The 15500-nt window shown below is 42.5% G+C and overlaps 1 protein-coding gene across 1 annotated transcript in view; it reads right to left on the minus strand.

Moving 5' to 3' along the window:
• Positions 1 to 15500, minus strand: part of ADARB2 (adenosine deaminase RNA specific B2 (inactive)) — a 307848-nt gene that overhangs the window by 38273 nt on the left and 254075 nt on the right. Inside the window, exon 5 of the mRNA XM_005426737.2 lies at positions 6059 to 6227. Within this exon, the coding sequence (XP_005426794.1) occupies positions 6059 to 6227 (169 nt within the window). The remainder of the gene's footprint in view (positions 1 to 6058; positions 6228 to 15500) is intronic.

Below are 15500 nucleotides of genomic sequence, written 5' to 3' on the forward strand. Positions count from 1 at the left end.
TCAGCAGCTAGATGGGGATGCAGTGCACATATTCCATCAGCAACAGCTGCCCGGGAGGCCAAACCCTCCCAGTGCTGCTGTTTGCAACAACAGCCCAGCATTAAGGCTCTGCAGCTCCTCCCATGAGTTACATTTGGGAAGATATGGGTGATTTCTCTGATAGACAGCTGCCTCTAACATGTGTGTTTGGGCGATGGTCACGATTATAATTTTGAAGGTGAAAATGTGATTGCTGAAATTAGGACAAGACTCCTTTCCCTCTGATGGCCTGGTCCTTCCCTCAAAAACTCAAGGGTCTTTTTGGAGGAGTATCTCTGAACAAACAGCACATGATTTTCCTGGGATGCTGTTAATAAGGCAGAATCCCACCCGTTTAATTCACTACAGGACAGCCCATTAACCAAGGCAATTTCTGCCTGTCTCTCTGCCTCCTGATAGTGCAAACAGGAGTGCTTTTTACTCAGCCTTTGAGCGAGTGCTTGGCTTTCATCCAAGCTGCCTCTGCCTGTTTTCTCCCAGTGCAGTCTCTGTGCTATTGAAGCTGTTTGGCTGTCACTCTTCCATGGTTTGGGTGTTTTGTCATTTCTTGATGCCAGGATGCGTTTGCTGTCAGGAGGAATTTACAGGCACATTAGCTCGCCTGTCAGGGACAGGGAGTCACACTGGCTGCTGAGCTGGGGCTGCCACATGCTGCTCCTTCATTTTCTGCTGGCTGTGGTGGAACTTCCCAACTGCACTAATTATATTATCGCCCTGATACAAGCCTCTGAAATAATAAAATCTCTGCAAGTCCTGCTGCTTGGACTTTAGAGCAATTGCAGGTAGTTCTAAATAATTCACTGCAAAGTCAGCTGGGAGAATACAAAGCTGTGCAGTCCAAATGCCTGCTATTATTACTTTAAATCTCACCAGAGTGTGTGGGGGGGCAGCTTACAGTACTTGGAGACAGTTTCTATGTAGGATTGGAGCAGTCATGCTTTGGGCTGGATTTCAGTTCAGCTTCCATCGTGTTTTTACTGGTCATTGTTTTCCACTGATTAACCTTGCTCTCTTACCTCTTCATGAGCACCAACAAGGGTCTGTGGCCAGTGTGGCTGCCAGGTTGGATGATAGACAGCTGCTCTAAAAATAGTTGGCAGGGCTGGAGGGCAAGGCAGCTTGACTCTCTCCACCAGCAGGCTGAGGTTCTTCATATCACATAGGGTCCTGACCTGCCTTTGGGATGGTTTTTAGGAGCTGAACTCAAACATGAGGTTCATTCTTGCATTGTGGCTGAACAGGATTCATAACAAAACTCAGTGAGTATTGTTGGAAAAGAGTTTGGGTTGCAATATCATCTGCCATGGCTTAGTAAAGATTATTGTGCATGGAATGTTTGGTGTATTTCAAAACCCAGGGGGACCCAGGGATCTGCTAAAAACGGTCCAGGTAAAGCATGAGATGCACTTCTGCAAAGTCACCTCTACTCCAGCACCAGTACCTCGTGCCTTGTCTCTGGGACAGGTGAACTGTGAGAGGGAAGATGACTTTGCAGCTGTTCTTTACAACATCCTTTGCACAGCCATATTCAAACTTCACAAATCAATGGAGAGAGGAGCCCACAGCGAGCCTGCAGATCCCATTCATTCAGGGGGTGGCATTAAAGTGTCATTTCTGTGTACTGGCAGTGGGAGTTAGGATTTGAGTCTCATTCAAGTGGAACATTTAAGAATGTGCTAAATTCTAATCTTTTGCTTAAGTTCATTATTCAGCATAACACATGCCCATGTTTGGAGCAGACTTGAAGACGATACTTTAGCATATGCTTATGGTTTAATATATATGAAGCATTTTGGTGAAACAAAGCCTGACAAGCAGAGGAGCAGTTTTTTAGCATGTAAATGTATTTACAGGAAATTTCTAGTACTACATACTACAAAAGAGCACCCTAGAGAAACTGCCAGGAGGCTTAGTGGATGTGTAACAAGCAGCTGATTTTCCTTGAAAGAGTAACTTAACTGGACTGGATGAAGAGTATTTCTTGCTTTTTATGTATAAAATAAACAGTGGTTTTCATCTGACTTGCTGAAAGAGCTTACCTTCTGGTAAAATCATCTCCCTGGCACCTGAAGGGTGCATTACAGCATCAAGCCTACTATAGTGTTGATTTATTTTTAGGATACTCTATTAATTTTGTTTTTCTTTAAAAAAGAAGAGTTGTATTTTCTTGTCTTCCCTATTGGGCAGTTGATATAAATAATACCACTGAAAATTATTTTCCTATCACCATTGCAAGAGAATCAGATGATCGAATTTGTGTGCTGTTTGATGGTGATTCTTAGAAACAGCTTCTCAAAAGGTCTTTCTTGTCCTTCTTTTGTACATCAGAAAATTTTCGTCTTCCTTCTCATCTTTTTCGTGAAAGTCTGGAGAACTGGAGGATTATGGTTGTCATGAAAATGAAATCTGGGAGGGCTAAGGGTTTTAATCACACTGGTTAGAAGCTGACAGGTTTTAGTTGTGCTTTTAGCTTTTATTCAACTCAAGCTCTAGACAATGAATTGTTGAAAGAAAGTCTCCTTTTGAAGTATTTGTCACACTTGCTTCTTAGAGAGGATAAAGTTCCATTTCTGGAACTCTTTTCCAAGAAAAGCCAGGAAAGTTGCACCTCTAACATTTAGCAATAAGAATAAAAGAGGAAAAGAAGTTATTTAAACTTTGCTGCCACACTGGCTTGTGGATGGAATCGTCCTGCAGCTTGAATATGTGAAGAAGTTGCTGTATTCTCTTTTTAGAGAAATGGAAAATAAATTGCCCCAGTACATGGCAGTTCATGTCAACCCCAACATGAACAGGTCTGCTGAGCTCCACCCCAGTGATGCCCATGTCTCTCCACTGGTGATCAAAGGAGCCTTGGGGATCTGGGCAACACTTGACTGCCAAGAAGTAAGTTCAGTTCAGTGAATCCCTGTCTCCTGGCCTTTAATTTTATATCCTGGCTCTTGCTTTCCCCAACCTGCTTGCCCTTGCTCTTAGAAGCCTTCATGCTACACTCAGCCAAGTGTGTGTTTTGCTTTCACTGAGGTCAATGGTAGTATTTGTAAATTCTGGAAAAGGGTCTGCTTTTCAAAGACACCATCACACAGAAAAATATTTTTTGCACTGAAAGTTCCTGAGATTTGAAATCCAGCTGCAGAGACCACACTCAGCAGGTAGTCTTGGTGGGAGGAAGGTATGTAAAAAACAGGAAATACTCTCCACAGCACAAACTTGCCTCTTCCATAGTGAATGATGGAAAATTTAAGTAATTTGAGTCAAGAATGATGCTCTCAAAAGACAACCATCTTTTTGGTTTCAGTTAATGTATTACTTTGTAAACAGTTTCCTGGCCTAGGAGAGGAGTTTAATTTGGGCTAGGTTAATGCAAATGCATTACAATAGCTTTGTGTTTCTCCCAAGCCAGAGGAGATGGTGTACATGTAGTCACGGTGGAGCTGAGTTACCACGTCAGTCCTAAAAGCTCTGTCCTTATAGTATGTGGCAGCATCATGTGTTTTCTCTGTGAAAAGATCTCTCTTTTTTCAGAGGAAAAGGAGTAAATATGATTTCAATGCGCAGAAAATGCATTTTTTATTTAATTTTGAACCCTCCCATTTTGTCACCACAGGACAAAGCTCCTGATGCTGGCAGAAAACTGTGTGTAGCAATAAATATTACAATTGAGGAATATATCACAACACACAGTTTTGCTTCTCCATGGACTCCAAGGAAGCAGAATCTGATTTGACAGTAACTCCAGCTCTGTCATTCAAAGGTGCTTAGCCTTGACAATTTTGGTTGAGATTTTTCTGGTGTGTGCTGGTCAGGCAAGCGGTGGTGCCTGGTCTTGGCTGAACTGAGAGTGATTTGAAGTTACTGTGAACAGAGCTCGTGCTTCACTGAGGATTCTGTTAACAAAAGGCTGTTAACATTGATCCAAATAAAGTAATAATATGACTGAACATGTTAGGGAGGTGGATCAATACAATAGTTTAAGATACAGTGTTAGCACTTGTTTCCCAAGAGACCATAGCACAAAGCAAGTACTAGGGCTGCTACACTGCTGAAAACATAATAATTTAATGTAAACCTGAAAGCAATTCAGAATGAAATTGAGAGAATACTGTTTTTGATTAAACCCTTCAATGCTCTTGTCCCCCTTTGTTAGCCAAACCCATGTACTCAATATACTCTCTTGTCTTCAACTCCAGCCTGAAGTTAAAATAGCCATTATTCTATATTGTTGCTTAGGTGCAACAGCATCACAGGTGCTTACAAGAACACACAATCCTGCTTAGATTAACCCTTGTGTCTGTGACCTGATACAAAACCTTCTGAACTCAAAGGAAGTAGTTTTTGCACTGAGCTTAATGGCCTTCAGAAAAAGTCACATGAATATGCACTCAAGAATGGAGGGCAGAAGAATGGCCTATAGAGAAAGAGGTTTTTTGTTTGTTTTCCTTAATTTCTTGGTTCCTTCCATATAATAAATGCCACCTCAGCTTCACTTCTGCTTAGTTTTCACATCATAGGATAATTCAGGCTGGTAAGAACCTTAAATCTGTATCCCAACCTCCTTCTCAAAGTAGTTTGACAGATTGCTTAAGGTTCTATGCACTCAGATTTTAAAAATGTGCAAGACAGAAGGGAGACTGCACAACCCTTCTGAGTGATCTGTCCCACTGCTAGCCTATCCCCATGGAGAAAATCAGTCCTCAGACTGAGCTTCTCTTGTTTCAGTGTGTGCCTCTTGTCTGTCACCTTCCCTCTGCACACCTGGGTAAAGGTGTCAGCTCCACATGCTTTGCTGGCTCTGCCATCCCACCTGCAGGCTGACCAGGTCCCCATCTGTCAGCACCTCCACAAAGCCCAGGTGCTCTGGCCCCTGAGACTCTGGGCAGCCTCTGCTGAATCTGTGTCAGATGATTGGTGTCCTTCCTTTGGGGCACCCAAAGCTGCACGTAGCATTGTAGATGGGCTGTAATGAGTGCTGATTAGTGGTGGATGCGCACATCCCTTGACAGACTCTTCATACTTCCCAGGACCCTGCTGACCTCCCTGCTGTTAGGCACACCACTAGCTAATGTCCTGGTTCCTGTCTGCCTACAAGCCCCATCCCTTTTCAGCAGAGCTGCTCTCCAGCCTGGATTTCTTTCCTTCTTGATGGAAAGGAGGAAGGTCATTCTTCCCTCCTTGGTGAGGGACTTTGCATTTGTCCTTGCTAAGTTTTCTGTCAAAGTTCCTGCTGGTCCAGCCCTCCAGCCTGCTGGGATGACAGACCAGCCCTCAAGCATAATGACTGGTCCTTCCCACATTTTGGTGTCCTCTGCAAAGTTTATAACCAAGCACTGTGTAACTTCTTCCAGATAGACAGGATCAGAGAAAAGGCAGCATTCTGAGGTGAGGCATCCCACTTATTGCCATCTTCCAGGCAGTGTGTGACCCATTAGCCATTTAAATGGTAACAAGGTGGATTTGGCTGAAGACAAGAACAATAATTCCACTGTAATGATTCTACATGCTATAACGTTTTAAAACATCATAAAGAAGGAGTAAGTGATAAGCATCTTACACTTTGGCACAAAGTTTGCTGTGCTGTTAACACTCATTGGTTCTCTAGTGAGTCAATGAAGACATTAATGATCAATAGATCACTTCTTTGAGATCTTTCAGCAGCAGCAAGGAAGACAGGAAAATGGCTGCATTAAGCAAAATGACTCTCTTTGAGTCTCTGGTCAGTGAATGATGCTAATAAGCCTGCACGTAAAGATTTGTACAAAATCATCAGGCTTCATAAAGCCCAGCTTTATGAGTCATATCTAATCACTGCTGAAAGAGAATCAGCTGAAGTAAAGCAGCTCATGACCCAACACTTCAGACTACCTAACTCTCAATTTTTTTGTGCAGTGCATTGTTCCTTCATCACCTAAACACTCAGAAAAAATGACAGAAAGAAACAAATAGTTCAGTTGTCTGGAGGATGGATCTGTTCCACTGAAGGCCATATAACAGCCCCCAAAAATCAACAGAATTCAGTTACCTTAAGTGCAGCTCCAGCTGTGAGTAGAGGAAGTGAACAAATGCCCTTCTTGCCACAATTTCTGCATGGCAGTCGTTGACCGCAAGCCCTTGGTCATTTATGTATTCCCCATTTATACATTTGGTACCCGATGACAGCACAATAACCTGAGCTTGCCTGATGTCCAAACCTGTAGGAAGAAAAACAAGAGGGCTGTGAAATTGCTGGGGGTGAGTATGATACCATGATTGTTAAAGTCCTCACAGCACACACTTTGATGTGGCAGCCAGATAGCCCTAATGAGATGCTTGTTAAGGTGATGATATGGCCTTTGGAATATGCAGGAATCTCACATCTCTGTGTTATTAGAATAATAAGGTCTATATTTCAGTCTTGCTGCTAATTCCAAGATAAAAGCTTACCATGAAGTTTACTTGTTAAATCAATAACTACATCATAGCAGAGCATATGCTGTAGGGAGGTAATAAAGATCTCCTGCAGTGCTGATAAATGGCCAGGTTTTTATGAGCTGTTGAAGACATTTTCTGGTGGGAGCACATACTCCCTGTAATGTTAGGTTTCATTGCTGTTGCATTTTAAGTAGTAAAAAAATGGAAGTAATGCTTCTGGGGCTGCTCTTTAAAAATCATGAAGAAAATACCCTAAAAGATTTGACTTTCAGTCCAGTTTCCTTTTAGCTTCTCCAAAGAGCACTACATGTCTGTAGTGCTCTTTTCAATGTGGTCTCTGGGATGGAGCATTTATCACTGAGACCAGCTTTGTTCGCCTGTTGCCTCTCTACATAATGGTGATGGCAATTGAAAGATGTCCCTTACGTGGTCCAGATAGACACTTTCTAGGAATAAATCCTAATTTATTTGGAGTCAGTTGCAAAATGCTTAGAGACTTCAACAGGACGTGGGTTTCACTCTAAAACATAGCTCATTCAGCCCTGTGGACAATTTCAAAGTAGAATTTAGAATGAACTGAGCCCAAAATGAAATGAGCTCTTGAGAAACACATCTCTGGACTCATCTCTGGACTCTCTGAATACCAAAGAGCAAGGGAGCAGCTCTTGGGAAAAAGAACTATTTGCCTCATAGGTGCTTCCTCTAGAAGTGACAAAGTAGCCTCTGAGTGTAGGGCTGTTTGACAAACGGCTGTGTGTGGGCAAACCCCTGCACAGGGCAGCACAGCAGCTCAGACTGCTGGTGTTGGTGTGGCTGTGCCCAGGTAGTGTCACCTGAGATGCCCTTGATGTCCTGCCTAACATCTGGCTGCAGTCTGGGAAGCCCACGAGGTTCTGCACACTCCCCATGCATCTCACACAGAAATCCAAAAAGAGGCTCAGTGAAAACACACACCCACGTTTAGGTAACTGAATCAAGACCTCAAAGTGTGACAAGTCAAATGAAGACAGGTCTGAGACTGCAAATGCCCATAGGAGGAATGGAAACAATCTTCCTGTGGGCTGTGGTGATGCTGAATCTATGGTATTACTTTAGCTTTAGAAAAGCTTTAGGAATAGTTTTATAGAGTCAGCAAAAGTATTTTTTCCTCTTACGAGGTCTATTGAATAGCAGAAAAACTGAAAATCTGCAGAGATTTTATTGGCTTGGCATGTTTGGGGCCATGTTCCCTTATAAAATGTATTGGTGTTAAATGACGAAAGAGTTGAATGGAAATGGAAATAATATTTTAAACAAAAGGATTGGTGCTGCCATTGATTTCCCAGTTAGTAAATACCATCAAGAGCCCTTCATAAGCTTCACACAGCACTGGGACTAGTAGTGGATGACAGGCTGCAGCATTGTTGCCATGCTTAACAAATATAACTGCAAATGATATAAAAATTGTTTCATGCCTATATCAATAGAAAAGCTATATTTGTAGGAGAGGGGTAAGTATTGTGAAAAAATCATTTGATCCCATCTGAGCCCCTGGCTGTGAGAGTTTCATAAAGAAGTGGTTACAGGTACTAGTGACAAAGTACACATCACTGTATGCCTGTACTGAGAGCTTAAGCTCTATTTGTTATTGTAGATGTGGCCCTAAAAAAGTGTTTTGGAGTATTTATTGGGGAGAAAAAAAAAGAGCTGGAAATATTGAAAATCCAAAAAGTGAAGATGGGAACACATGGGAGAAACGGGGAGGAGAAAAAGCCTTTGTGTTTATTCCAGGTTTATTACTAGGCAAAAAATTGAGGTGGAAAAATTACTCATTCCCTACAAAGAAATGTGCTTATAGTCTGTACATTAAAATTGCTTTGCTTTAGGGTCACTGCTTTCATGAGAAAAATAACAGGTATCTCAGATTGTGACATGTCCATCTAGTTAACAGTGTCTTTCACATGGACTAACATCAAACATTTCATGGGCCACTGCCTGCCACTGAGGTGTTTGAGTCCCACTCAGCATCTCCAAAAGCAGTGTATATTTCCCTCAACAGTATGTAATATTTTCCTTGGTTGGAAGGCCCATGAAGAGAATCAGCTATTTTTTCTGTTCTATTTTATTTATTTACTACCATAGATAGGGCCTTATTTACCTCAGCCCAACAGGAGCACACCAAGAGGCAATTCCCTCCTACAGAAACCCGTTAGCCTCTCTGTCTGCCCCTGAGGACCTCTGCCAATACTCCTTCCCAGGGCAGAGACACCAACTGCTTCCTTCTCCTAACATTAGCAAGCCCCTGGTGTGCCTCCTGCTCTCCCCCTTCACCTCATAGCCAAAGCACCAGGCTCTGAAAATACAGGGCAAACCACCTGGGCAAGCCCTCCTGCTCTCTGGGATCTACACCTTCCTCACCCCCCAGTCAGCCCAGTACACAGTGTGATGTCTTTTATTTCTTCAATCATTTTATCCACAAATAAGTCTTTTTCTCCTCTCCGTTGAGGGTAAGCTGATGAATGCACTCAGGATTTTCTGTAAGGTCTGGATTTATTCACAAATGAAACAGAAAGGCACCCAACACCTATCAGATGCAGCAATAATATGAATCCCTCTGATGTTGTTTGCTATCATAATGTCCACCTGCACAGCAATAGCCAGTGTGCTTGGGGTGTTCATGTTTGGGTGAATTAACTCCATATATTGGCTTCCAGTGGTATGGGGCCCCAGTGGGTACCAAATGTGGACACAGCCCGGGGTGTTTGCCAGTCCTGGCAAGGTGCAGGTGTTTGCAGAACATCACTTAGATGCTGCCTGGGGCTGGGAGGCAATGGCTTCCAAGAATTTGCAGAACCACTCTGAGTGTTAAACATTAAAGATCTCCATGTATTTTCCATTTGCAGTGTCAGAAAATAATCCATGCTCCTCTATGTTCAGAAATCCCCAAGAGTTATGTCTCGCTGCTGTGGCACTTGGAAACCCAGGTGTACATGACATGCATTAGCTCTGAAATATTTACACCTCACTGGGGAGCCAAATGGAGAAAGTGATCTGTGACCAACGTAGCACTGTTCAACGCTGCCTGTGAGGGCACCCAGCATGATGAGAAATACTCCCAACAACCTGACAGTTGTCCGCTGTGTTCAGGAGCATACATGCTAACAGATTGTCCCCTTGCATGCCTTGTTTGGTACACACACAGCTCTGGAGGTTTATCCCCTGTGTAATGTTTGATACTATTGCCAGTGAACATGGGAGGAATTTTTCTCTGAGAACAAGACTTGATGCTTAGCTGATGAAGGCAGATTTTAGCATTGACTAATCACACTGGCATTTTAGGCAGCATTTTCAACTCTGGAGCCTAGATATTTGCTTCAGTGATTCAGAATTAATAGGCACTTCTGTACATTTGTCTATTTTGCATTAAAACCAGTAATTACTAACTCTTGTTATTAATGTTTACTTCCTATTTTATTTTGCTTGCAGAATACTTCAAGTATCTCAAGCAATTTCTATTTATGAAAGTCGAGCTCCCTCATAAGCATTGATTAATTTAACCTCAGACACGTAGCAGATCCAGACTGTGCACATCCTCCAGCCATGCCTAGGAAAGCTGTGGCTTTGTGAGTGGCAGAAGCCTACATGAACAGTAACTGGCACCACCAGCCTTATGGCACCTACTCTGCTTAGGGTTATACAAAGATTGCTCCCCACAAGACTCATGTTCTTACTGAGGGGAGTCAATCTCAGGTGAAAGATCCAGGGATGTAACTGCATCCAGGTTATTTGACAAACAAGGAGAAATGGGCTACATTATTATGACCTTAACTCCTGACCCACTGATTGTCAGAGTTCATGAGGCATTTCCTACCCTCGCTGCCTTCTGCAAGGTAATGTTTGAAGAGACATTAGGTTAAAAGTAACTAGTGAACAATTTATAACAGGCACCTGCATTAGGTTTCTATTATTTGCCTAAAGACTTCTAATAGTTTTCAATTTGAGAAGGAAATGGAGCAGGGGAAAGGCAATTGGGAAGCTGTGTCAGCATAGTGGCTGGGTCCTGGCTAACACTCTGTTATTGAGGATAGCTGAGAGAGCAGGGAGAGAATTCACTACATTTTATCTTGACAAATTCTGTCAATTAATTAGTTGCATTATAAAACAAGAAAGTACACATAAATGGCACATTGCCTTTGACCAGTCTATGATGCAGTGAGGTAATAATCCTTTCTGGAGCTCTGCTGGAAGCCTGAGCCCACCCTGGGTCTAGAGGCAGGAACTCCTCTCACAGCCAGGCAGGGGGAACCTCAAACCCCTGATGTTCATTTTTTGTCTGTCAGTGATTGTGCAGACTTTCACATCACAGCTGAGCTGTTGAAAAGAAACCGGGTTTTATTATGAGCCATTTCCAGTTTGCTGACACCAGCAGGGAGATTCATTTCAGCTGTTCTGGATAACTAGAGTTTAGATGTCAATAGCTGAGCTAATTGCTGTAGACTTCTTTGTAGTCAAAGGAGAGGAATTTCCTAGGAGGTGATTCATCTGGCCTAGTACAGATATTTGCTTTTTGATAGTCTACATTACATCTCAGTATTGCCAGCTTCTCTTCATGAACTCTGAAGACCTATAGACAGCCAGAAGAATAAACCTTTCTACACTGTGGAGAGGTGCTCTTAGTGAGCTTTCTCTTCCAAGCAGCAAAATACAGATCAAAACTCCCCAAATCAGAAGAGGGCAAGCAGAACAAATATTTCCTTTACATTTTTCCCCTTATGTTTAAACTTCATGAGATTTTTTTTTCAGCTTTTTTCTCCCACAACAATTAAGGATAATTGTATCAATGTTAGTGTATCAAGGATGCTCATTTTGCCTTGAGCTGAACTATTACACACAGAAAGAAAACAGGGCTGTCTTCCCTATGTGACCTCCCAAAACAGCAGGCCTGCAGCCACAGAGCTTGTAACAGAAATGGTTCAGAAAGATGTTGACAGAAGAGTGTAAGCAAGCAAAAATATGAAGGTTTGCTCAGCAGACAAGCTGGATGTGGAGAACTCGCTGACATCTTATGGACTATGGCTGTGAACTGGGTGTTTAAGTCAGGTGTGGCCATAAACACAAAACGCCTACACCCGTCTGCTTGGAGACACAGCTCTACCAATAAAACAAGTGAGTTTTGGCTAGTCTAGTCAATGCTACCACTGATTTTAAAAGAGTTACTCTTCAAGTGGGCTATGATCATTAGGACCTTCCATAAGAATGAGTTTGTAGCCTTGCATATTTTTGTGTTGGAAAAGGAAAATCAAAGCCCTGAGGAAATCACAGGAGGCGTAGACTGGTACCTGCAACCAGCAAATCACACGGGCTGTGCATCAGAGAGCTGAGGAATTCAGTGAGCCCAACTCACACAGAACAGGATGGAGTTTACAACGCTAATGCCAGGATACAACTGGGATCACACTTTGGTTTCTCAGCAGCTGGCACGACACACAGAGAAGCACCAGTCAGTATGCAAGTGACTATTGCACTGCATGTTTTAGACCCTGCTTGTGGTAGTGAAATCCATCTTCTTTTTCAGCTTGACACTGTGAAGACAGCTCACTGCTCAAAATATATTCATTTTAAATTAGAAAAAAAATTCAGAAAAATCAAGTTTGATTAATTAAGAAAACCCACACCTCTTTTATTGGGTGGGAGACAACTTACACAAAATGCAATGCAGTAAAAAGGAAAGCCAGAAATAATGATAGAGTAACATCAGCCCTCCTGAATAATTCATGGGATACAATTTCATGTTATTTTAAATGGTGCTGCTTCTCTCTCTGATAAGCAATAATTTTATGCTCTTTCTTTACCTTTTTTAACAAATCAGTCAAAGGGATTGTCTATTGTTATCTGAAAAAAGTGTATTTGGAATAATTTTCAAGGCAGCTTAATTGAGCTCTGATCACAGAGGAGGGTTTTTTTTTTAATACCCTCTACTCACAGCTGAATAAGTTCAGGTTTCCATTTCAGGTTTGTTTAGGGAAGGAAAATTTCTTGATGTTACATAGCACTGACAAGTCTTGCATTATTTTCTCTTATCTTCTTCCCTGGCAGCCCTATCACATTCTTAGAATGGCTTTAATTTTGTAATAAGAGATAGGCAAGACATGAAAGGGCAGTGATGCTGGAAAAGCTGTCTGCAGGGGCGTGCTGTGGGCACAGTCCTGCACCCACCCCACTGTTCTCAGGCAGATCCTTGAACCTGTGCAGAGCCCTGTGGGCACTGAGCTGCCAGGCTGCTGCCTGCCACCCCAGGAGTGGGCAATGTCCCACAGAAAATACTGCCAAAGAGACAAAGAGCTCTTCTCTCCATCTTCTCCCCCAAAAAACCCCAGGAAAAGGACATATTTCTCTGGAGATGGAAACCATTGTCCCTCTACGTTAGTGCTTCCATGGGGGGTAGGTCTATGGTTAGAGGTGAGGGATGTGTTTACCCAGGTCCATCGCAAGCATGGTCCATGCAACTTGGTGATGCATCTACAGCCCCCTCTATTCTGGGGCATCAAGAGGAGTGAAATCAAGATGTATGTGCAAGGAGGGAGCTCAGGATTGAGGGGTTGGGTGTGTGGCACATTGTACCTTGCTCTTCAGTTTTGATGTAGGATATTCTCTCCTGACACAGAGCTCTGCTGTCCCCAGCTCTGCATGGGGAACAAAACCACACTCATGACCAAAAAAAAAAAATTAAAAAAAGTGTAGCCATAAGAGAAGAACTGTGTATAGCAGGGAGGATTAATAGTATGCATATATCAATGCACAGTATGCATTTATCTGCCAGCCATAAAGACTGCCGCAGCTCATTTTTTTCTCTCCATTTTCTATTGTGCCTGTGGTAGTGATTGTGGTAATTCCAGTGACAAACAGGAACCTGTGATTTCAGTGAGCACTCTGGCTGTAACCCACACTGGATGTCCCAAAGAACTGTAGCTCACACTGGATGTCCCAAAGAACATCCCTGAGGTGGATGGGAGCAGCAGATGTGAAGAAGCTGACTAAAATATGGGAAGAAAGAAGCATGTTGAGGGCTTAGGAAATGGAATAGCAGAAGTCTGAACAAAAGGCAGATACACAGCTGGCAAATAATAGGAACAAAGTAGTGGCTAGCAGTGAGGTTACAGTTATTTGGGGTTATAAAGGGAACAGTCTTTGAAACACTGGAGTTACACAGGGATTTCCTTTCCTTACATCACAATGTGGGTTATGTGTAACTGAATATACTGTATTTTTGTGGAAAGAAAGGGTGTAGAGGAGGCCTCTGAGAGCCTCATATTTTCTTCCCTTTTTAATGTAGTCCTCCCTCTGACTGTGCTGCCTAGGGACAGCTATTCTTTGCAGAGCTCTTCATCTTCATCAGTGAAGGAGCAGGGACAGAGTCACAGTCCTCTCTGCCCTGATCTCTGCCCCCTCTGTGCTGGAAGCAAGAGCCAGGGTATTGTCTGACAGTGGCCACGGCTCTCCTTTCACGGTCAGCCACAGGAAATCTTGCCCAAAGCCACAGGGGTGGGGAGGGGTGGGGAGTGCACTTGTAAATAAGTTCCAAGTTAAGTTCCTCTGAAACAAAAATCCCTTTCTGACACAAGCCCATTTTGTACTGTTTGATCACACCATAGGATGCCTGAGAAAGGATTCTTGTGCTAATCCATTTTGCAAGATTTTTTTTTGTGTAGGCCTTTCCTTAAAACTCATTCAAAAGGTGGATTTCCAGTGTGGAGAAGAATGGTGAGGAGGTTGCCCAAGTGGAAGGGAATCAGAAAACAAAGGCAAAGCTGCTGGGGGCTGCAGAGAAGAGTGACCCAGCAGGAGAGAGTACAAAAATTGAATATGCAAACTATGAACATTGGTGTGTGTGTTTTCTGAGTATCTGAAAGGTACAAACCCCAAGGAGAGAAGTGGGCACTAAATTTAGAGCAGCAGAACTGAGGTCCTGAGATGACATCAAAGAAAATAAAAGTCAGGCTAAATAACTGGTGAAAATTATTAACAATGAGATCCATTAGGCTAGAATGGTCTTCCAAGGTACTGTTGAAAGCCCCACTGTTAATTGATTAATTTAAATCTAGACTGGAAAGAGCACTTGGGAACAATCTTATGCTTGCAGGGAAATGGACTGGATGACTTAGTGGTCTCTCCCAGTTCTAATTTCTATGGTTCATTTCTTCCCTCCCCTCAGTGGACCAAAAGGATGAAATCCCATCAGCTTTGCTTCTGAGGAGTGTGGAAGGAGACAGTGCTGTGTTTGTGAGCACCAGTGCCCTTTACCTTCCCTTCCTTTCCTCAGTGTGGGCTTTGGAAATCCTGAGAGGGATTTACCCCCTCACCTCCCTTGAGGATTTTTTTTAAAAAAATCTAAATTCATAGTAGCAGTATCAAAGTTTTTTTAAGGTTTTTTCCTTTCATGTGAATTTGAATACTCTCCTCAAGAAGAGACCTTGCACATAATTCCTAATTTTAAAGCAGGACTGAATTGCACTTTCCTGCCATGTCCTGACTGCAGATATCTGTGTTTCTCTAATAAACGTTGTGCCACTGATATATGAGCATTAAGTAAATTGACAGTTTTAGATGTAGTAAGATTCTAAATTACAGTGAGAAAGAATGAAATCCTGAATATGAATTTTGGCAGTTAAGCGCAGGACGAACTTAATTTTATGTGGGATTATGTTTTAATTGTATTTTTTAAAATATTCTTTTGTGTACTTGCATCTAAAACCATCTTCCTATGTGTTTTACTAGGTTGGTAAAGTGAAAGCAATGGTTTCCAAACCTTTATTCACCGAAGAAATTTCTTTTTTTAGGGTGAGATGCACTCCTGGTATTGACATTGGGACAGCTTCCAGTTTGCCTTATCACAGAGCAGAATGAGTCTGACCTTGCCAACTCCTTGCTTGACACACTTAGGAAACAGAAGTGCCTATTTTTAATTTCCATGTTTTATGCTAATTATTACACCCATCCTTGTGCCCAATGCATTTATATGTGACACAGAGCCAAGGCCTTGTCTGCATCCAGGTTTTGAGAGGTGTTTCTAGCAG

The sequence above is a fragment of the Geospiza fortis genome, unplaced genomic scaffold (assembly GCF_000277835.1).
Source record: "Geospiza fortis unplaced genomic scaffold, GeoFor_1.0 scaffold270, whole genome shotgun sequence".
Taxonomy (NCBI): Eukaryota; Metazoa; Chordata; class Aves; order Passeriformes; family Thraupidae; genus Geospiza; species Geospiza fortis.